The sequence below is a fragment of the Oculina patagonica genome, chromosome 7 (assembly GCF_052425735.1).
Source record: "Oculina patagonica isolate OP01 chromosome 7, crgOcupat, whole genome shotgun sequence".
NCBI classification, from domain to species: Eukaryota; Metazoa; Cnidaria; class Anthozoa; order Scleractinia; family Oculinidae; genus Oculina; species Oculina patagonica.
Window position 1 is genome coordinate 8,170,983 of NC_135764.1, and position 24,118 is coordinate 8,195,100.

At 38.0% G+C, this 24,118-nt stretch overlaps 3 protein-coding genes across 3 annotated transcripts in view; 1 reads left to right on the forward strand and 2 right to left on the reverse strand.

Moving 5' to 3' along the window:
• LOC144661647 (lysophosphatidic acid receptor 3-like) overlaps positions 1–24,118 on the forward strand; it is a 668,415-nt gene that overhangs the window by 140,487 nt on the left and 503,810 nt on the right. The window lies entirely within an intron of this gene.
• On the reverse strand, positions 1,819–3,043 carry LOC144661654 (melanocortin receptor 4-like). Its single transcript, XM_078522463.1, has one exon. It carries the CDS (start codon positions 2,972–2,974, stop codon positions 2,102–2,104), a length of 873 nt encoding a protein of 290 aa, XP_078378589.1. The 5' UTR covers positions 2,975–3,043; the 3' UTR covers positions 1,819–2,101.
• LOC144661630 (uncharacterized) overlaps positions 4,888–24,118 on the reverse strand; it is a 29,089-nt gene continuing 9,858 nt past the window's right edge. The window contains exons 10-33 of the mRNA XM_078522435.1: positions 23,712–23,837; positions 23,129–23,215; positions 22,800–22,878; positions 22,522–22,636; positions 22,338–22,420; positions 22,077–22,140; positions 21,120–21,188; positions 19,570–19,710; positions 18,494–18,605; positions 16,587–16,661; positions 16,352–16,427; positions 15,945–15,984; positions 15,397–15,482; positions 14,233–14,320; positions 13,827–13,944; positions 13,283–13,347; positions 12,416–12,558; positions 12,270–12,301; positions 12,038–12,093; positions 9,508–9,591; positions 8,744–8,889; positions 8,288–8,370; positions 7,640–7,719; positions 4,888–7,135 (exon numbers count right to left, since the gene is read on the reverse strand). Of these exons, the coding sequence (XP_078378561.1) occupies positions 6,856–7,135; positions 7,640–7,719; positions 8,288–8,370; positions 8,744–8,889; positions 9,508–9,591; positions 12,038–12,093; positions 12,270–12,301; positions 12,416–12,558; positions 13,283–13,347; positions 13,827–13,944; positions 14,233–14,320; positions 15,397–15,482; positions 15,945–15,984; positions 16,352–16,427; positions 16,587–16,661; positions 18,494–18,605; positions 19,570–19,710; positions 21,120–21,188; positions 22,077–22,140; positions 22,338–22,420; positions 22,522–22,636; positions 22,800–22,878; positions 23,129–23,215; positions 23,712–23,837 (2,328 nt within the window). The 3' untranslated portion in view covers positions 4,888–6,855. The remainder of the gene's footprint in view (positions 7,136–7,639; positions 7,720–8,287; positions 8,371–8,743; positions 8,890–9,507; positions 9,592–12,037; positions 12,094–12,269; positions 12,302–12,415; positions 12,559–13,282; positions 13,348–13,826; positions 13,945–14,232; positions 14,321–15,396; positions 15,483–15,944; positions 15,985–16,351; positions 16,428–16,586; positions 16,662–18,493; positions 18,606–19,569; positions 19,711–21,119; positions 21,189–22,076; positions 22,141–22,337; positions 22,421–22,521; positions 22,637–22,799; positions 22,879–23,128; positions 23,216–23,711; positions 23,838–24,118) is intronic.

Here is a 24,118-nt window from a genome sequence, read left to right on the forward strand (position 1 = left end):
GATCGGTTAACCTCCGAACGAAATTTTAATTTTGCAAGATGATACTGCGGCATCGAAAAAAAAAAGAAATTCAAAAGAGATCTCGAGATGCATTGTGATTAATTAAAACTCGCGGCAGGCGTTTACATTGACAGAGGTAAAAAATTCTTTCGGCATCCTTTTCTTTCTAAAGAGTGATCATTCTTATGTCATTCTTTATGCTTGAGCTCTCAGCCCATACATTTATAAAACAATTGGGCCGGTTCATTAAGCGACGAAGTCGCGAACATGAGCGACACAAGACGCGATACTGTCGACCTCCGTCCCGGCGTGTCAAATTAATAAAGACAAAGACTTTTTCTAAAGTCTAGCTTGAGTTTAACTCACCACAGCAAAACATGACACAATTATGTCAAGATGCTGCTGTCGCGTTCTTGTAATTTTAAAAAAATGATTTACCGTATCATAAATCTTTACGAATTTTTGCTTAATTTCGTGTTGTTTTGTATTGCCTTTTTCCATCTTGATGAAAAAAGGCCAGAAACCATTAGAAAACACAAACCAACAGGGAGCGTTTTCTTCATAATATAAAATTAATTTCCAATCAAATGTTAGCCTGCCGGGGTTTTGTTCGTCTGCAACGCAGGCTAATCAAATGTCTAAAATGTAGAAAAGGATGAACAGCAAAGAAAAACCGATAAACACCGGGGGCAACCTAGTGTCAGCTATGTCTAGTATTATAATAGCCTGTTATCTGAATGTAATCTGAGGCGATCTCCAATTATATTTGGGAATTCAAGATGCATAAATGTTCTGTGAATCGGAAATAGGACAGCCATTTTTTTTTTTTTGGTCAGCAAATGTTGAATTTTAAATTTGTCATTTGTGTGCATAAGCTTCTTATTGCCAGTTTGAGTTATTGTTTTTACCACAGTCTTTTTATTAGATTTCCAATGACATTTGAAAGCTTTTGGGAAATGACAATTTGTTTGCATTCTAAAATAAGTACCAACAATATAAACTGCAATTTACCCGTTTTGATTGAAATGTATGTGTTCTATGAAACATGGGGTGCCTACCGGAAATTAGGTTTGAAAGCAAATGGAACAGTAAATCCGTTCAGAAAATGTGGACTACGTTTTCAGGTAGTCCTTTCATTCAGGTTGGTAGGAACCGTTGAAAATTTTGTAACATTTGTTAGTTTCTCCCGTTTTGTTTCTCCCATCAAGGAAAAACAGCTAGCTAAATTATAAATGAAAACTTTTAACTTGAGAAAGGGCCAACGGACAATACAAAGAACCGGATCCTGGTGGATCTGATCAGCAAATTGTATAAATACGAAGAAATTAGAAAAAAAAACAGACAGGCTGACCGTACGGGCACGGCCTGACGAAATATTGGAAGAAAATATACAAGTTCAATCCCTCTACCGTACGGTCAGCCTTTTTGTTTTTTTAAATTATAAATGATAAGCGCTACCTCTTTCGGTCGGTTTACTTTTTCGGAAAAACACTATTATTCAATGGTCATTCCAAACGGCCATGATTGATCTAGTTTCAGCCGAAAGTTGTTCGAAAAGTATTCTATAGGCAGCCTCGTCCCGGCGAGTTTGGAAGTGACGTCAACCGCCAAGGTTGTCGGGAGAGTTCGCGCTCGGTTTCAGGTCTCCTCCGCTTACTCGCATAGCGCGGATTGGCCTGGGCGAGGCGAGGCGAGGCGAGGCCGATTTTTAACCACGTTCTAGGGAAATGACTCCGTATTTCCCTCAGAGTATTGGCCAATGAGTGGTTCTTTAAATGAAAAATGACATGGCGAGTTTACTTTTTAACTCTTCCTGGTTGATCAAAAACTCTTCCCTATATCAGCTACGAAAGATGTGTAATTTTGTCGCGACCGAGGAGAAGCCAGTGAATATTTATTTTTCTAACAAAGAAACTGTTAACAGTGTTAACTACATGAACAATTGACTAAAAAGTCTCATTAGGTTTCAAGAAAAGTAAGTTCAAAACTTAGAGTATGTTATGTTTTGGCGTGTATACAACGATAACAGTTTCTCACTCATAAACTAGAAAATGAACGCTTTCTTTTTGCGTTGTTGTCTCAAAAGTCTTCTTATTGTCCTTTAAGCCCTATAATTAATTCTATATCGTTTTGACTGCCTTTGGAGTTTAAGCTGTTTTAAAGTTTCTCTGAATATGGACATTCTAAAACTGTAAATGATTGGATTAACAATAGAATTCGCCAAACGAAGCATGTTAAAGACATGAACTGCTGTTAAAGTAACACATTCGAAACAAAGATAATGAATAACGTAAGATGCCATACTAGGAAGCCAGCAGACAAGAGACGCACCTATCACAATAAACAAAGTCCTAGAAAGTTTTGCATTCTGTTCTGGTCCATTTTGTCTGTTATGAGCCGCATCGATGGCGGGAACTCTGTGACTAAGTCTACTTCGAATTGCCAGATAAGTCACGCAGATCACGATTAAACATAAAATGATTATAACACTGGCTGCAACTGTCCAGTATGCGTAACCCAAGACGCCGTATACAGCAAGTAAAGACAATATACCTGCAGAAATGGCAGCCATCCACGAAAAAATGACACCATAAATGTAACCTTTGGTGCCTGCCACTCGATGGCGGAGCGGCCAAATCAAAGCATACGCACGTTCCAATGAAATCAGCACAAGGAAAAATACTGATGGGAAAGAAAAAGTTGTTTGAAATATGATGGAAATATGTCCATCACTAGTACTATTGATGCTTGGTTCTTTAAGCTCTTGAGGAATTGTATAAGTTCCAATCACAATTGGTTCTGTAAATCCAACCAGTAGATCCGCAACAGCCAAGTTTATAAGAAGAAAGGAGGTTCGCTTCAGTTTGTTACGGTGCTTCAAAAAGACGAATATAGTGAAGATGTTGCCAGCAATAATGATCAAGGACTCAAATATAGCAGCACCTATAAAGGCAAAAACATCTGTATTGGACATGATTGTCCTTTGAACCGGTCTCGGACTCAACCGCAAGTTTTTTTGTGTGAATTGATTATGGAAAGGATTGCTATTGAATCTTCATCATTTGCGACTCGCCGCTTTGCTCTAATTGCTAAGTACAACAGAATAAAAAAAAAACACCTTACGTCAAAACAAAAAATAAAATCTACAACTTTCAATAGCATTTTAATTAATTTTTGGGGAAACACTTTTAAAAACCATTTTTAGCCTCAGCTTTTTAATTAATTTCTGAGAAACACCTCTGCCTATTGTACTATAAATTTAATCTCTTTCCGGGCAGCTTTTGCGTCAATTAATATAATAGCTTATAATATCAGACTCAACACACATTTACAAAGAAATTCAATTATTTCTTTTCACCACATGCATTATTTTATAATAGCCTGTCATCTGAATGTAATTTGAGGCCAATTATATTTGGGAATTCAAGATGCATAAATCTGATTCTGTGAATCGGAAATAGGACAGCCATTATTTTTTTTTTTTGGTCAGCAAATGTTGAATTTTAAATTTGTCATTTGTGTGCATAAGCTTCTTATTGCCAGTTTGAGTTATTGTTTTTACCACGGTCTTTTTATTAGATTTTCATTGACATTTGAAAGCTTTTGGGAAATGACAATTTGTTTGCATTCTCATATAAGGATATATCAACTGCAATTTACCCGTTTTCATTGAATTGTATGTGTCCTATGAAACATGGGGTGCCTACCGGAAATTAGGTTTGAAAGCAAATGGAACAGTAAATCTGTTCAGAAATTGTGGACTACGTTTTCAGGTAGTCCTTTCATTCAGGTTGGTGAGAACCGTTGAAAATTCTGTAACATTTGTTAATTTCTCCCGTTTCGTTTCTCCCATCAAGGAAAAACAGCTAGCTAAATTATAAATGAACACTTTCAACTTGAGAAAGGGCCAACGGACAATACAAAGAACCGGATCCTGGTGGATCTGATCAGCAAATTGTATAAATACGAACAAATTAAAAAACAGAAAGGATGACCGTACGGTAGAGGGATTGAACTTGTGTATTTTCTTTCTTTCAGGCACGGACTGACGAAATATTGGAAGAAAATATACAAGTTCAATCTCTCTACCGTACGGTCAGCCTTTCTGTTTTTTAAATTATAAATGGTAAGGGACGGACCATTATTTTTTTTGGAGGAGGGGGGGGGGGGGGGGGGAATGAAAAATATTGAAACAAATTGTTTGCAGGGCCTAAAAAGACAAAATAAATTGTTTGCAAACACGATATGTATAACAAAAAATAGTAAGAATTTCGAATAAAAATGTTTGCAGAGGTGCATAAACTAAAAAAAAAAAGTTTGTAGAGGAAAATTTTTCATCCCCCCCCCCCCCCCTCCAAGAAAAAAATGCGCCATCTCTTTCGGTCGGTTTACTGTTTTTTTAAAAAAACACTATTATTCAATGGTCATTCCAAATAGCCATGATTGATCTAGTTTCAGCGGAAAGTTGTTCGAAAAGTATTCTATTGGCAGCCTCCTCCCGGCGAGTTTGGAAGTGACGTCAACCGCCAAGGTTGTCGGGAGAGGCGCTCGGTTTCAGGTCTCCTCCGCTCACTCGCATAGCGCGGATTAGCCTGGGTCGAGGCTGTTCTATTGGCAATTGCGCAAACATCAGCCTAATCTACCGGGTAAAGCAAACAAGTAACAGATGCCTCTTCCAGCAATGCGAATTTCTCGAAGCGGGCAGTTGGTTATACTGTACTTTGGGCGGAATCTTTGTTTAATTAGCCAATCTGATCCATTGCAGGTCAACCAACGTTTGGCTGCCGGCTAGAGACTTTGTTTCACTTTGTGCGATCCCCGTAAAGCCATCATGCGAAAACCGAAAAAAACATATTGACAGAAAGAACAAAAACACCAACTTATCCGTTAGGTTTGTTATTCTTTTTAATAAGACTGACGTATCAAAAAATGGCAAAGCCATTCTTACTCAAAATGGAATTGACAAATATGATAGAATTGATATCGCGATCGAGGGTAAAAATATACTAGTAAAAAATTGTTTTGTTAAAGAAAATTTTTAAATATCTGTACACGAGATACCTCAACAGGAACAACAAAAGACAAAGTGCGAGATAACATTGGACAATCAATCATGGAGTTTCCTATCTCAATTACAGTTACAACTAAATTAGCAATGGAGGCAGAACCCGAGCAATTTACACCGATACTGAGAAAGCTTTTCGAACAAACGTGTCTAAAGCCCCTGCTAAACGATCAAACATTTTCGTCCAACATCGTGTTTGTAGCACACAACATGGGGTGGCTAAACGAGCAAGCCCACATAACGCTTTGTGCGTATTATCGCTGAAACGTCGCATAGATTCGGTTTTTGATTGGTTGCTTTTTCCTGCGTCTTTGTTTGCAGAGGTGGCTAAACGATCAAGCGTTTGCTCGTGAAGAAAAATGTTGGATGGGAAACATTAAAATGCAATGTTTAGAGAGGCTGCTTAACGGTCAAACATGCTCTTCCAACATGATGTTGAGCGAAAATGTTTGAACGTTTAGCCGGGCCTTAACGAAGATACACTAAAGGTCTCTCGTTGCCCGCTCGATTCCCTTCAGGCTGATGACGTAGCTAAACTGAGAGCTGTTTAAAGTCTCCGATTGGTCGCTACTTTCGCGCGAAAATTTATTACTAAGAAACAACCAATCAGAAACAGCAAAATGACTTTTCTAGAACTACATCATCAGTCGGATTTTTTCGGGTCCAATCTCACACGTTTGTCTGACGAGGGATAAACCGAGCGCGCAAAGAGACAATCACAGGCCAAGACAGGTCTGACAAGAAACAGTATAAACCCTCCCAGTTTTGCTCAATCAAAGCTCACACTAAGTTTGGTACACGTTAAGTTAAACTTGGTTTAAAACTACTTTGTGTGTTAACTTTAACCCCGCGCTGAGTTTTCCTTGACTTTAAAAGTTCCCTTAATTAAACAGCTAAACAGACTGAGCTCAAACAAAAGTTAAATTCTTCCTACCGGTCTTTCGTGATGGATTTTTAAACTGGACATGTTAAGTTGGTGTAAACTTATGCAAAAACAGCGCCCCAAACAAATGAACATTGATTTTCTATTGGAGGAAAAGCAAGGACACGTGGGTAGGAGAGGTAAAGAATTTGATAGTGACAGGATTTTAAGTTAAAGAGAGGGTCCTGAAGGGGGGGGGGGGGGGGCGGGGGGGGGGGAAGAATAAATCTCATTTCTCGGCCACCATTTTGCCCGAATCCCATTTCCCAGCCTGTTTTGCCCAAACCCCAGTCAAAAGTCCCAGTCCCAATCCCATTTTATTTGGTTTCTGATTCCCAAACTCCCAGTTCCTATTTTACCCCGCCAGGCCCCTCTATAGAGCTGGTTTAATTTGCGTGGCAAAGTCGAGATTGTGACAAAAGCGATTGTTGTAAACCCAATTATTCAAATTCTTCCATTGCGAATAGAATTTCGGACGAATTTTAAAATGAGATATGCAATACATGTAGCTTGCAATCCTCCTTTGGTCAAAAAAATCTAAAACAATCACAACGAACATATCCTTTTCTCGGCCAATCAGCACTAGCGAAGAACCCCGAAAGTATTACGTCAACTTGCGCCACTGTTACTTAGCAACAATTCTAAACCGGCGGGCTTTTTCAAATGTACTATCAAAACGAGCTTTTTATTGAGAAAGAAACTTGTTCTGTTGTGTGAAATGAACGCCATTTGAGAATTGCAGAACGATTAAAAAAATCGTTTTCATGCTGAAAGATATCTCTCATTCGGAGTTGAAATTCTTCAGTCAATTTAGAATATAAAATGTTCCTATAATTAGAATAAAAAATAGGCTGATAAATCGTCGCCATTACACCGTAGCGTTGTGTGTGGGCTTTGGATAATCTAACGTTTCCTCTTCTAAATTGTCTTCTGTTTTCTCCAGGCGCTCGGAGGTTGCCATTGGAGACCCTAAACTTGGTACCATGGCAACTAGGATGAGTGCCAAACAGTCGGCTACTTGTGGGTTGGGTGCACAAGCGAGAGCGGGATTGTGTCCGTCCTCGTCCTCGGCCAGTAAATTGGCTCCTCTTGCTATGAGCTCTTGTACCACGGGCACCAGACCATTTTTAGCTGCTAAGTGTAAGGGCCTGTGGGAATAACAAGTTATACGTTAAATGTTACACATTTTGCTTGGCAAAAAGTTCATATACATACTGCTTATCTTTACAAAGGTTGACTTCGAATTGTTTGTAGATATTCAAATCTGCCAACGAAGACCGTTTCTTCCAGTAGCCAACAGATTCCGGTTTTCCGCACATTACTATCAATAGGTGACAAAATGCGAAATATCGCTATAGATATCAAAATGTTATTTGCTTACAGTTTCAAGTCTCGTAACAGTCGTTAACAAACATCGCTTTTAACACGTTTCCCCTGTTTACCACTGTTCAATGCTGGCCACACACTACTTCAGAACATCAGTACACGAAGTAGTTTAGTGCGTTTGGATTGTTTCCATATTTGAAACATGCAAAGGGCTCAGCGTTTAAACGAGCTGCGCAGTGTTTCTTTTACCCCTTTATTGTTTAAGCTGATTAAGTGTAAAACAACAAACATGAAATTTATTCAAAAAGCTCACAGTTTGTACTTACGTTTGAAGAGAAGTGTTCGACAAACTAAGAGTGGAGTCCTCCATTTTGTTCAGAATTAAAAGAGCACAAGCAGTGTGGCCCTGTAGTGGAAGAAAACTTACTGTTAATATAAAACACATAAATTGCAAACCTTAAATATAGATTCTCCTTACAGGATATCATACATGTTTTACAATAGCAGTATTGAGAATTTGGTGTTGCATGCAAGGCAATGTCATTGCTTTGTAGCAGTCGCAGTTGCAGTTGTCGCGGTGGTGGTGGAGGCGGCCGTGGCAGCGGCGGTGGTAGTAGTAAATAAAATAAAATAAAATAAAATAAAATAAAATAAAACAAAACAAAACAAAACAAAACAAAACAAAACAAAACAAAACAAAACTAAACAAAACAAAACAAAACAAAACAAAACAAAACTAAACTAAACTAAATAAAATAAAATACACCTATTTACACATCAAATTCTGAATTCTAAAGAGCTCATGCCACATAGTAACACAAGAAAATGTTAATTATACTGGCAGGCCTCTGGCCCTGGCGAATTTTCGGGTCAAATTAACAAAAATGCCAGAGAAGTAGCAATACAAGTTATACTCTTAGCCATTTAATGCTATGGTCAAGATCAGTGCTTGCAGAAAGATTGAGTCCACTCACCTGACGGCAAGCCACGTGCAATGCGGTGTTTTTATTTTGGTCAGCTATATTTACGTCAGCTCCGCCATCTCCTACAAGGTATTCTGCAAAAAGAAAATTTGCCAGGATTTCGAACTTCAGTTGACCACCTGTACAATTTACTGGCCGTTGTAGAGGGGTTCAACGGTAGTAAACGACAGGTCGGAACGAAAATCCTCGGCACACCATTGTTCAGAAGTTCAGTTTTAGGTAGCGCTTGAGTTCCGTGGATGCTGAGTTTTTGCTGAAAATTGAGTTTTGTGTGGAAGCTTAATTTTGTGAAAATTGAACTTACTGTAAGTTAAGTTTGGCATGAAAGGCTGCGTTCTGTGAGAAGGGTGAGTTTTGGGTGAAAAATGAGGTTTGCTTGAAATTTGAGCTTTGTGTAGAAGTGGAAAGAAAGTTTTAGGTGGAAAATGAACGGAACGAGAGACTCACCTACAGCGCCTGCATGGCCATTGTCAGCGGCCATTATCAGAGGTGTTCTCCCAGACTGATCTTCTGAGTCTACATTTCCTCCTCTTGACAACAGAAGCTGAAGGCATTCTACTTGATCATTAAATGCTGCTGCATGTACAGGAGTCCTGTGATCATAAAGAAGAAATTACTTCTTAGAAGTGCTAGTAACACAGGAAAAAAAATCACAAGTGAACTGTTAAGGGACGTTAACAAAATGTTAAGGAGGGGGGGGAGTGAGCCTGCACCGAAGCAGCTATCCCATAGGGGGGTGGGGGGGGGGACAAAACTCCAAATCTCTGTATGCAATGCAAACCCGTATACGCTTTAGCAAAGGGATACTCTGGTCCTCGACTGGTGCATACTTAACATACTCTTTTAATTCTGATATACGAGAAGTGCTGCTGTACTTTAAATATCTCAGAATATGCCTTTACAGAATGTTCAAGAGCTGATAATCACTGGAAAAAATTAGAACATTTCCAGCAAGCACAATTTTGTAGCTCTTACATCAATTTTGCATGATTATAACGAGATGAACTAAACTGACAAATTGAACACCTCCTGCCAACCATGCAGTTACTAAACTAAACTGTATAAACTTAGTGACACATGGTAAATATTATTATTTCACTCCATGGAATGGGTAAAAGCTGGATATCTGTCTGTGCGCATTGCGAGCTATCGACGGTAGCCATTAATTATTTTTGTACATGAGCGTTCCTCCATGGTACATAGTTTCTTACCTGTCTTTCTTGTCACATAAGTTAACTATCTCGTCACCAAGTGTGTCTAGTAGCATCTCTGCACACGATTCATAGTCATTTATACTGAAAGAAAAAGAAGGATACTCAGGATTAAAATCAATGGGGCATTTTAGCTTAATGAAGATTGTCAGCAGTTTGGAAATTGAATGTTATGGAAACACCACATGGACAATATGTTTCAACATTTTTCAAAACCTTTCAAAATCTCCCTACCTTAGTAAACAATAAAATATTATGAGGCTTCCTTCGCTTTAGAAGCAATTTTGTACATCATGATGATTCAATACGTGACGAATATCACCGCAAAATGTAATAACAACGCTAAATGTAATACCAACCGCAAATGTAATAAAAATTAACTCTAAATGTAATACTAACCGCAAATGTAATAAAAATCAACCCTAAATGTAATAACTTACCCCACCGTAAATGTAATACAATTCAACGCTAAATGTAATAAGCTGACCAACCGTAAATGTAATAAAGTTAACCTTAAATGTAATAATATCATCAGTGATATGATATCACTTCAATAGATAATCGGATTACACAATCACGGTCAATCCCCTTTACTAACTAAACCGTTAGGCGCAGATTACCCCCGGGGGTTACTACCATACAATACCTACGGGTATTTGCCGCCCAATGGGGTCGTGATTTTGGAGCTCCTGAGTTAGAGCGGGGTATCCATTTAAGAGACGTTTCCTAAAACGGGGTACACTATTTTAAACGCACGAAAGCAGCCATTTGAAATTATTCAATGAGAGATTGCTTTTAAAAGTACGATTTAAAACTATTGCACCCTGTGTTGCGCATCGTTAGCTTACGAACATGGTTCGGTGCGTTTAAGTTTACAACGGAGTATAAAAAGACTGACATAGTTACTATATCAAATTTAGGGCAAATTCTTTCTAAAACGGGTCCAATTCTAGAGCACATACGCACGATTGTTTTTTTGATTCGGATGCATGCGGCAGATTTAAAAATCACGTAGGAAAGCAAGTTGCCTCGTTTTTTCAAGACCATAATTGACCTCCCTCAGTGGATAAATGCGTGGGTGAGACTTCTATGTACTGGGATCGGCGGATGGTTCTTCATTCGGAATATCATCTGAAAAAATGGATGGAGAAAAACTAGAAAATAAAGAGGACCTGAACTGTCATGAACGTTTCTGTTACGGTTTGTTTTAAAAACTCTTGATAGACTGTTATTGTTGAAGGTTAAAGTTTTGAAATTGCAGGTTTCTTACTGTTTTCTACTGACAAACAAGTTAAGTAATCGTACTAAATGGCGAGAATACGTTTTTCTAATACGTTTATTTAATACGAATATATCATTATAATTTAATATTATTATATATAATGATAATGATATAATGTATTTATATAGCGCATTTTTCATATGTATTTGTTCAAATGCGCTTTCACGTACTGTAATTTTACTACACAATTGTAAAGGCCAGACCACAACACCGGGAGCTTCGTGCCCTACTCTTTGCGAATAGTGTGTGGGTTCTTTAACGTCCCCTGTTATAAGACTGAAGATACAGGAGACGGGACCTACGGTTTATCGTCCTTTTCCGAGAAGACTAGAATGTCTAACCATTTGAATAAGTATCTCATATATGAATGAGTATCGTTGCTATTAACGTTGTTTTATATAATCTGTACCATCTATATATTTTTATCTGTTTTATCATACTACCCTCTCACCAAAATCTTTTGAATGCATCCAGAAGGACTTCTAATAATAGCCCACTGTGTAAACCTGGGGATCAATTATGGGATCGTTTGGGGGAGCTCGCGCGTTTATTTTCAACCTTGTGCGCCCCCAAACGATCCCACAACTGAGCGCACGCCTTCTCCCGCCCAGGCTTCCACTATTTTTGAAAGTGGGCTATGTAATGGCGCAATCCGCTGCAAAGAATGTCGGAAATGATGTTTGCAAATGCTTGACATCAGAAGGGCTATTTTCTTCGGAAATCTTAAGAAGTTCCCTGTTAAGCTTTGACCGAAACTACACAGAACCTCGGCAATGTTCACAAAAAATCACCGAGAATCAAGTAATGCCCAGTAACCGTAAGGGAGCTTTTAGCACTATGTTATTACATTTAAGGTTACCTTGTATTACATTTACGGTTGGTCAGCTTATTACATTTAGCGTTGAATTGTATTACATTTACGGTGGGGTACATGTAAGTTATTACATTTAGGGTTGATTTTTATTACATTTGCGGTTAGTTTTACATTTAGAGTTAATTTTTATTACATTTGCGGTTGGTATTACATTTAGCGTTGTTATTACATTTAGCGGTGATACATTTGTACGAAGCTCCTTTAAGGTTTAAGTAATCAATCTCGGATTTCTATGGCGTTAAGCCTGCGAATACAGCCGTCTCTCATCGCTCAGTCCCGCTGCTACGTTTTCGCACGTAGTAGCGGCAGCTATGAGAGGCCGCTGTATTCGCAGGCTTATGGCTTTCACCCTAATAAAACATCCGTCTACTTACACTGCACAGTGTAAAGGTGTAAACTGATTCCCATCAAATACTCTTGAGTGGTCACCCTGAAAATAATCACAATTTTCACTGTAAGCATCTGTATGGCTTACGTATTAAATGGCTACAAAGCAGTACAGACGCATTTGGTATAAGAAAAAAACAACAGACAGACAAACAAACAACGCTAACAAATAAGCAAACAACAACAAAAAAAAAACACAACTAAGTTGCTATTCCTAACCTCTAGTAAGATATCCACGCACGTATCATGACCTATCAAGGGAAGGGACCATACTCTGAGCTTACAAAAGCAATGACTGGAATAAGCAAAAATCTTGAAACATTCTAGGTTACAATTCTGAAGATTCAAATAGTCCTGGTACATACCATTAAAGCAAGCCCAGTGAAGTGGGGTGTAACCATGGTTATCCATATGAACACCGCTGCCTACAACCTGTAGAAGGCCATTTAGAATGCCCACATGACCACAAGCTGCCGCAAAGTGAAGGGGTGTGCGACCATTGCAATCTCTGAAAAGAAATGATATCATATTAGAGCTACTGTACACGTAAGTCACGGATTGCAGTCCCCATTGCAATCGTTGTTTGGGTGAAGCAACGCTTCTCACACTTACGTCCGCCGGTTGGGAGAAGTGGTGAGTGACGAACGAAGTAATGTCTAGAAAGGAAACTGTCCGAACACATATAGCGACTAGGAAACAATAACCTCCTCTTTTCTGCACACTGTTTTTTTTTCAATCTTTTACACGTAAAAGACTTGAAGATATGCATGTCATCTGCAATATTTCCAGTTCGTTCTTGATTTCAGAAGAGCAGTTCTCGGGGTTTGTTTTCGCACTACAGCCAAAATATCTTTAGAGACATTGATCAATAATCGCGTTAGTTTTCTTCATTTTGAAAATTAACCCCCTCTTTCGCGTTAATTTCCTATAATTGAAATAATTTTCTCTCCAATTTACGTTAATTTAAGTCGCGTTTATTCCAAAGGCCTTAATTTACAGGAGCGTTTATTCCCCATATTAAGGTATCACTTAAAAGGTGTTTTCTACCAAATGTAGACTCCAATGTAAAATAGATCTGTATTGAAAAGAAACGACGAAGTATACAAGCAACTTAAGTAGAAATGTTGAGCTTTGCCTCTGCGACGCTAAATTTTGCACAGAAATTTAAACGAATCTGCAATTTTTCCCTTCTGAAGCTAGATTCCGTTCAATAGTACACTATATGTACCTACCTACAAAGGGCATCTGCTTCTCTGTGTAAAAGAGACTCAGCACAATCATCGTGACCATTTGCCGCCTTCAAAATGAAAAAAAAAATCACAATAGTTCTCTTACTGCATTAAGGTCTGCACACATGAGGTATATACTTGTCCCTGCAAGTAGTCCATGCAACAATTCCCCAGTGGTGTTTATGTTTATTCAATTTTGCCCTTGGTATAATTTGGTATTTTCTTTTGTTCTGGCGTATGGTTATATTGCAACAAAGGAAAAATACCAGATTGTAACAAGGGTAAAATTGAACCACAACATTTACACAAGGGTACAAGTTGCGTAAACTTGTCACTTCAATTGAAGCCAGTTTAAATTTGTGTGACAAGATTTCCGGCTCTATGACAAGATATTTTGATGGCAATGGGTACACGTAGTTTACGTACACGAGGAACTTGCCACCGTGACTTGTTGCATGGGCCAAGTTAGTTTGTATATGCTGACCTTTAGATTTTGGTTAAACTATGGGTCCATGAAAGTCTATCAAGAGTGGGATCCATTACTTACAGCTCTATGAAGTGCACTGCGATGATACACATCCAAAGCTTGAAGATTGGCTCCTTCAGAAAGTAAAAGATTGGCACAGTCCACAAAGCCATTCCCTACTGCGGCCATCAAAGGTGTCCTGTACGGAAAAAAATAACAAGAAAAAAGCTACAAAACGGCTCATTACGGATAATGTAAAATTTTCCGAAGAAAACGTTCCTGTTCCAATGCAGAACACCAGTGTTCTCTATTCGGTTATTTTTGCAATAACTTAAAAGAAAAACATTCAAATAGAGCTAAAAATAGGGCAAATCGTTCCTCTCTACTTAATCAATTATTTTTGTTGTGTTTTTCCTTAAAAGGGAAACCAATGACCTGTGACAGGAAAAAAATTCAGCGAGGTCTGAGGTACGAACATAGATCGTACCTTGAATCTGCATCAGTGCAATCTAACGCATTCTCTGTGTTATTGTATTGTAAAAGAAGTCTCAAGCAATCGGTGTGTCCATTATAAGCTGCAAGTCAGACGAAAAAAAATAAATTCATTTCTACCAACAATTAAAACGAGTCTGGTTGGATGGATAACCTGATTGTATTAGTACTAAGTGTCACTTATCAACCTAGTAAAATGGCCCAGCTCACAACGAGTCTCTCGTAGCTCAGTTGGTTCGAGCGCCCAACCGGTATCTGGGAGGCCATGGGTTCGATTCCCGTCGGGGACTCAGAATTTTTTTTTGTCCCATGCTTGAGTCATGTTGAACACTTCATCTTCATTATTTATTACCGAGCTTAAAATTTACCATCTTTATTATATTACAACCAAGAGAGAGTTAAGGAGTGTTTACTTTGTACTTGTGTGGACCCTTGTTGCTGACAAGGGTTTACACCAGCATTAGCGTTAACAGGAATTTCCTTAAGATTACAGTGCTCATTCTGCACATAACCTTTTCTGTACCTTTTCGACTGTTTACCAGAAAAAAAACCTTTTCATTATCTGGGCCAGAAACCAAAAATAAAAAAAAAAATTTGTTGACGACTTGTAAAACTACAATCCATGACACAATTCTTGTGACACTTGCCGTTTTTTACACTTGAAACAAGGGGAAAAATAGCATTACCCTCTGCCCCGTGGCAATATAGTGTACCTTGAAAAAACAATGCCTCCCCCTGCCGTCTATTTTGCAACATTGCTTTGGGGGAAAGTGGGTTCTCCATTTTTGAGAATTCGTAACGAAATGTCACGTTACTGTTGTTATCATGAGAGCCCCAAAGAATTATGGCATGGATTGAAGCTAGAATTTGACACCAATTCAGGATTAATGCACACTAACGGATACGGTATCTACTACAACAACAACAACAACACAAGCATTACTTAGGGAAATGGTCAAAACTATTTTACTCAGACAGGACCCACCACTGTGCAAAAAGGCAGGTGGTCTGTAATTTATCAAGTATAAAACACTCGGCTGTGCTTCATGGTTTAAACTTGATAAAACACTATTGCTCATTTATTAAACATTATGCATTGCAATCAAAAAGAATAATTATAACACTAAACTGGCTGAACTGATTTAAAACAACTGATCACCTGCAGCATGAAGAGGCGTCCTCTTGGTAATGTTGTCAAATACTAAAACTTTGGAGTTGTGTTCTAAAAGACATTCTACACATTCACTGTAAGAAAGAGCAGTAACAATTTATGTATTACAATCACAACTTCTCATGCAACAGAATCTAGTTTTGTCTGAAAGTTACAATTAAACTCTGTTAATAAACACTTCCCATAGAGGAAAAGTTTCTTTTAGGTACATGGAATTGATGATGTTGTCCTTTGTGTCAAGAAACAACAAAAATACAAAATACAAAATTTGACTAAGAAATGTCCCTTGATGTAAAACACATGGGCAAAGCCAAATGTTGTACTGTACATTTAACCTTTGCTTTCATGATGTTTTCAATGCCATTGTCACACATACACATACTTGTATTTCCTGAACATTTCAAAATTAAAAGGTAATGACCGAAAAATGTCAAAAGTCTTTAAAGCCAGTGTTAGAACAACTTTTGTATAATATAGGGCATTTACACAGTCAGTAACACTGTAACAATAATATAAAAATAATATACGATACATACGCATGTCCTTGAAAAGCAGCAAGGTAAAGAGGAGTTTGACCTAAAAAATGTTATTGAGCAACATTAGTCTAATCTTTATTATTATAATGGACACCGAGTCCTGTAAGTGGACACTTAATCACGATCAAACTTCAAACAAGAGCAACATTTTTAAATTTCCATAATTAAGTGGACACATCTCCAATTGAACAATTTTTTGGGTCCCAAGAGTGTCTTCTTACAGGAGGTCGACTGTACAAGAAGCAATCAAGTAAACAAAATGTTTACAGCTGATGGACCAACCAACCAACCAACCAACCAACCAACCGACCAACCATGTGAGTGAAGTCGGGCTACCCACTATACTCCTTCATTGAAAATTCAGTCGTAAAAAAGGTAACAACACAAAATAATTTCCAGTTACCTACCATTGGCATCCTTTAAATCAATGTCTATAAAAGACTCTAAAAGCACTTGGAGAGCTTGCAAATGACCATGATAAGCCTAAAAAAACAGAAATTGTATTTTGAATAATCAAGCACTTCATTCATTTAATCTGCCCACTTGTACAGGTATGTTTGTAAATAAAATGGTGGAGATAATTTTGTAATAAAATTATCATTAACAACTGTTCAGATGAAATGGTCATAGAGAAACTCTTACCACTAAATGAAGAGGAGTAGTAGCAGGGGATCCTGAACTCTTGTTTAAAAGATCTGTTGCAGCTACATCTAATAACTGAAAAAAAAAATACATGTTATTATAACAATCTGTGGTTCCAGAAAACATCCATACCCCCCATGGAAGGGATTTGCCCTATGGCCCCCCACCCCTCTGGGTCTTTGTAACCCCCGCCTCCTTCCCGGAATTTCCAATCCCTTCTGTGGGGGGAGTACGGAGTATGGATATTTTCTGGAACCACACAAAATTAATGAACAGTCATACCCCTCCTGCAGTCTGTTTGACAAAAGGCACTTCCGGCTTCTCTGTTTGGTTAAATGGGGGGAATGGTAACCTGATGGTTAGTGCACTGGACTCTGGATTGAGCAGTCCAGGTTCAAGCCCCGGCTAGGGTCACTACATTGTGTTATTGGGGAAGACACTTCACTCTTACAGTGCCTCCCTCTCCACCCAGGTGAATAAATGGATACTGGCAAATTTTATGCTGGGGGTAACCCCGTGATGGACTAGCATCTTACGCAGAGATGAGTAGAAATACTCCTTGTCGCTTAAGGTTACTGTAGACCTGCTCATTCTAAAGCTAAAACACTGATTTATAGTTTGGTGAAAAAAGTAATGTAAAATTGTTAAATGATCGTGAGTTATCGAGGAAAAACTTCTTTAGAAGAGTTAATAAATAGCTAAAGGTGTTATAGTCCTAATAAAACATGGGGCATTCCGTACATTTTTTGCAGTAAACTTCATCCGGCGACTCGAGTTACGCAGATTCGAATGTTTTATTTACATCCAAAGAACTGTGCTGTTTAGCGTGGGTTAGGCCACAAGGATCAGTGAATTTTAATACAAAAGTCTGTAAAAATTGATATGAGTTCGTCAAAAAGAGAGAACACATCTTGGAAAAAACATCGTAAGAAAACTGGGTCGAAGACAATGAAAATGAAAGAGAGAGACTAGAAGAAAGCCAGAAGCAATTTGATGTTCAGTTGGAGCTTAAGAACAAATCGAACAAAAACACTCAAGGACTTTCCCGAGTGAATTCATCCCCGCTACGGCACTTTGTTTGAGATCGCCGGTCAGCCAATTTTGGCTGACTCGAAACTTGGCCAAAATGTTCCTTGGTTATCAACGCGCCAAAGTGTGTGAGGCTTGTTTAATATTTCAAATATTCTGCGTTTTACGCCTTCTTACGTGACGAAGATCAACAAATATTCTATTCGCCGAGTTTACAATAGATTTTCTCAGCAACAAATAGGACTATCCAAAAAGCCTCACACACTTTTGTAGTCCATTACCTGCTGATTGACAGGTAATTCAATTTAGCCAACATTGTCAGTGTTGCGGTTTAAGGCTTGCGCGAGCTTACCATTAGACCTAATCTTTAAAATAATTATTTCTTTAGATTCTACATTTTATTAGCTTTACAGTGATATACACTTTTCCAAGGTTTTGAAAAAAAAAAACGCACGTACATGATCGATTTTCCGGAAGACACCCCTGAAGGTCTACAGTAACCTTAATGCTATAAAAACCAGGATAAGCTCTGGCCTGATGGGCCTCTAGGCCCTAACGGAGACTTCACCTTCCACCTACCTGTTCAATGGTAAAGCAATACCCGATTCCCTCTATAGCGCGCGCCTGCAGGGAATCACGGTAGTTGTATTCATCAAACCATGCGCGAGACTTAGCATCGATGCACATTGCTGAGTGTCGCGCGTGGTTTGATGAATACAACAACCGTGATTCCCTGCAGGCACGCGCTATAGAGGGAATCGGGTATTTACATTGCTGTACAACAATTATTCAGCACTTAAAACACATTACTCTACACATGTCTACATGTACACACAGGACTAGTAACCATGTGCAAAATACGTGAATATTGTTATTACCATTTCTAGAGCCAGTTTATGCCCTCTGGCGGAAGCGTAGTGTACAGGACTGTAGCCTTGTTTATCTCTTTTACTTGCATTGGCTCGATTTCTCAGCAAGTGTTCCACACACCTACACAGGACAGAACAGAAAGTAATGTGAACACAATGAATGTGTTTAGTACAGTGTACTACCCGGTACCTTATTAGCAATCTACAATCTACAGTTCTCTGTGTGTAAAGGGCAGATTTTGATTTTTATTCCTCCTGAAAACAATTTATAGAATAACCAGTAAAACCTTTACACTATACCAGACCATGTACAATAATAATTATTATTGATTTTGCAACCCTGTACTTGACCAGACACTGAAAAAAATCCCTACCCTATGCCAGACCAGCATTTTTTAGAAATTTATCACTATTAGTGTTTTTAATGGAAAACCATAATTATGTCAACAACTTTGCTGTGATAAATTTATTTATGTTGAGGAAAGCCTTTTTCTCTTACAAGTTCCTGTTCCTATTAGGACTTAATTCTTTATACATGTACATGTACCACTGATCAGTTGCCAGGCAAGTGATGCCCTGTTCTAGACAGAAACTCTCTGATTTCTGATTTCTATACCCTATCCCAGGCTAACGTACTTGAAAACAAGACCCTTCACAGCAGCACATACCAATATAGCTCATAATGGGAGTGCCCGCCCCCCGGCGGAGGGACTCCTATATGAAACGGACGCGGATGCTCGTCAGAAATTTTAAAAAGGACCCCTAAAAGAGACCAATCTGGGTGTGGCTCAACCTTTCGTTGACCCCTAAACGATACCAAAAAACTAAGAATAGAATTTATATTTGTATATTTCTTCGTGTGTAACCCTAGACGAGACCATTATGGCTAAAAATATTGGCATTTTGCCTAGAACACCCTAAGCGAGACCAAAAATCCAAAATTTACACCCCTAAGCGAGACAACAAGCATCCCCGTCACTTTCATATGCGAGTGCCCCCCCCCCGGGGGGGGGGGCCCACCTCCCCAACACACACACACAAACCCCAGATGTCGAGTCAGTCATCATTGAATGAAAGTTGCTTACTTGGCATCAGAATCTCCAGCAGCTGCATAGTGGAGAGGAGTGCAGCCTCTTGTGTCCACTTTATTTACATTGCAGCCTGACGCCACTAATGACTTCACACACAAGTAGTGCACATGACCAGCCGCATAGTGAAGTGCAGTTCTACAAGCACAATAAAAGATAACAATCAGTAATCCACTCTACATGTAAATGTACCCACAGTGAAAAAAAGACTGAACCCCATTTGTTTACATTTAGAAGAAATTCAGCCATGTTCTATGGAAATCCACAAATCTGATTGGTTCTAATCACTGATAGAACATGCTCACAGGCATGTTGCTCTCTTAACCCTTTGAAGCCCAGTGTCCGATATATCGGACATCAAAGCACACCTCGCAATTTCGCTCAGCGGACTCCCGCTTTTTAGTTTCCAGTCTCCCCCTGCATTGCAACGCCTGGCAGTATTATTCTCCGCCATTTTGTGCTGTTTTTAGCGAGTTTCTGCAGAATTTTGGTGAAATTTTCGATTGTTATGAAGAGAACAAGTTTTCCTTGACTTAGCCCGACATATTTGAAGGTAGGGGAAGTTTTACTTTGGAGGAATATTCACGATTATCTCGACGAAAACGTTGACCTACCCGACGATGGTTGAATTCTGATGTTGAAGGCTTACAAAGTGACACCGAGGATGAAAATAATGAAGTTATTCCTCCGAGGATGATAATTTTGTTGAAGAACAAGAGGAACTAAACCTTCATGACAATAATATTGAAGATTATGAGTGCAATGAAGGTGTTTCTGATCTAGGAAGGCTACGAAACATTTGTTTTTGTTGCTAGGGAGAAAAGGACACGACAGAGTGCAACAGCAAAAACATTTTCGTACGAAAAGTTTCTTTTAGTTATTTTGCGTGACACTCAACTACTATGTTTTTAGGGGCCTAATGTAGCTTTGAAAGAGTCAAAGGTAGCAAATGTGATATCAAAATAATATTCAATAAATTGCCTATCAATCTAGACATGTGCAGTAATTTTCATGGCTAAATCAAGAGTGTAGGACACTGAAAAGCATTGAAGTCAACATGTTGTGTTACACTAACTTAATGCTCAACCACATGTTAGACATCATTAATAAGTAACTTATTAATAAATATGTTGATTGACAGATAGCCCTATGTCTTGTCTGTCACATATCCAAATTTGGCTTTAATATGACAGATGTAACTGAAGATAGAGCAATTTTTATAAGACTCATCCAAAATTGAAGAATTTCACAAAAATTAATTTGGGCTCCAAAGGGTTAAGAGACAATTAATATTATTCTTGATTTGTGGTTTTAAAAAAGAACATAAATTTGTAAGTTTTGGATTGCAATCCTTTGAGTTTCTACTAAAACAATAATTAGATTACTTGTCTTCATTTTATATGGGTGATGGGCAACTCTACTACACCTCATTGACTACTCTCTCATAGAAAGCTCGGGTCCTAGTCTAATATTGCTAAACAAAATTATATTAATTTTGGTAAGAAACGTTTTTATTAAAAGAAAGAGAAGTCAAAGTACATACATACCTTCCTAGTCTGTCAACAGCAGTGTAATCAGTACCGCTGTGCAACAGAAGTCCAAGGCATTCTACATTTCTAGACAACAAATATCAGGAAAATGAGGATTGAGTCAGTTTCTAAGTCAATCCTGCAATGATTTACATGTCATGTATATGTTGTGGTTTAATTTTTTCTTTGGTTTAAAATTTTTCAAACCAGTTTGATTTTTATTTCCCTTTCTTTCAGATTATGATAATGAACATAACACAATGAAAAATAAAAATCAAACTGGTTTGAAAAATTTTAAACCAAAGAAAAAATTAAACCACAACAAATACATGTATTCGATAATAATATTTTATTGTATTTAACTGATTACTATCATCACATTGTGTTTCCTGAGGGCTTGTGGCAGTTCACTTTCCTTGTTGCTTGAGAAACCATCTCATGCAAAAATACACTCAGACTGATTTCAAAGTACACATACTTTACAGTTAGGGTAAAAAACCTTCAAATTCTAAGAAATGGGAGAATTTGCAAATTGCTTATTACCATCTTCCTCTGAAGAGTATGTGTGCACTGTAACAAGCAGCTTCTGACAACAGTAGTTTAGCTGCTCTCATAAGCTTGCAATTCTATAGTGTACATGTATCAGTTGATGTTTGTTCTATCACACAATGTAGTTGATTAAGTGTTCTATTGTTCTTGGTAAGGGTAGTGAGTCATTTGTGTGAGAACTTACAAGAACTACTACACGAGCCTATGAAAATGTGTCTTACAGTACATGTACAGTGTAGGTAGAATATGGTGAAAGGTGTTTTTTTTTTTCAAATTTCTCAGAGTAATGTTCTTTAGTTCTTCCTTCCTCATCCTACCAGGGCATCTCTCACTCCTAGTTGTCTTCAGTTGATTCCTTAAAATAATTATCAAATCATAATTTTAACATCACTAACACTAGCTAAGTAATATGCATCTATGCCTTACCCACTGCAGGCAGCAGCATGAACACAAGTATGGTCGTTATCATCTTTTGCGTTGACATCATTACCTGAAGAATAAAAGGTTTACACTTTAAGAGGGGCGATCTTAACTGCAAGACTAATGTTTGAATTATTTCTGTTTTCCAGTTGTTTACATTTAAAGGGTAACCCCACATGAAGAGTGCCAGCAAAAATATTGTTCAAATAGTGTTTTATATTTACTTTTATATCAAATCTATTTTTCACTATATTTTTCAAAACTCACCGTATGTTATAAGTTTTCTACAACAATCTGTAAAGCCGCCTAAGCTTGCCATATGAAGAGGTAACATTCCAAATGAACCACGCCTGAAAGAGAGTTGGAATATACAGTGAACTAAAATTAAGAGAAATGAATGAATAAATTGAAATTTTGTATTCTTGTCTACTTTTGTTCAGTTCACACTTACCTTGCATGGTTTGCCCCACTTGCCAGCAGAACACTAAGTAATAATTCCTGACCATGCAATGCAGTGATATGTAAAGGGGTGTTCCCTCTTATATCTGTTGCATCCACATAGCAACCTGAACAGGGACCAAGAAACAATGTATTGTTATTGTACAATAATGATTATGAACAATACTAACTTTCTTTACAAGCTTAGGTTCAAGACCGTTTTAGTCACACTGACTTCTTATTAATTTATTTTTTGTTGGGTAAATCTATATACAAGTACATGTATGTTACCATTTTGCAGAAGAGTTTGAGCCCTTGAGCAGCGTCCATACAGAGCAGCATAATGTAGTGGTGTCCTCCCATTCTTGCACTGAAAAACAAAAGACATGCATTCAAGTTGTTTTCTTTACATGTATGTGTACTTAAATTATCAGATTACTTCACACCAAAATCCAAAGAGTGACAAAGATTTACATGAAATTTCTCCTAACACTGAATTCATTGTCAAGCAAGAATTTCAAAACTAGAGCTACCGTACATGTACCTGAATGTTACAAACGTAACCAACAAGGATTATAATTATTTTTTTTGATACTCAATTGCAAGGGATTTGGCCTCACCTGCAAGTTGGGACTAGCACCATCATTTAGCAACAGTTCAAGACACACATCACCCTGCCCTGACACTGCAGCGTAATGTAATGGAGTCTGCGATAATAAAAAGGCAAGCATTACAGTACATCCTATTAAAAAAAAACAGTGGATTGGATGGCATGTTAATTTTGCTTTCCTAAAAATGGTTGTGAAACTGGTTTTCAAAGTCCATTACACAGGGTTCATACTTTTTTGAGCTTTTGAAATTCCATGACTTTCCATAACCTTTTCTATGACTTTTCAAAGCTTTCCATGACCTAAATATGACTATTTTTCTTGGAAATTTTCAAACATTATCTTGATTTCGGGTACATTTTTACCCTTTTGCTCACAAAAAATAACCTGCATAATTTATTTTGTACAATCAATACCATTTTCCATGACTCTCCGTGACCCACCCTTAAATTCCACGACTTTCCAGGCCTGGAAAATGAAATTCTAAAATTCCATGACTTTCTAGGTTTTCCAGTGTACAAACGCTGTTACAAAAATCAGGAAAAGCTGAGCAAAACCATTCAATCCCATGTAACATACTTTCTGAAATACATACCATGCCCTTCTTGTTAGTGGCATTGACAGAAGCACCATAGCTTATGAGCTCACTGATCACTATATCCTGCCCATTGAGACATGCTATGTGTAGCGGTGTATTACCATTTGAGTTCTGAGCATCCACCTAAAAGAAAAACACCAGTTGATTGATTTTATCTGCAAACAAACATACAGACTGTGACAGGCTTTTTGGGGAAAGGATTCTACCAGCCATCACATGAACCATTTATTTAGCATAAAAATGTAATGTAATGTTTGTTTAAAATAAGTAGTTTTGTTAAGCGCTATTGGTTTATTAGTAATTGTTACAACTTCAAATAAAGCCCTGGCCAAACATTAATGCAAGTGGACGCAAGTAGTCGCAAGTTGACCTGGCAAACAGACTTGCCTTGGCTGGCCAAACAA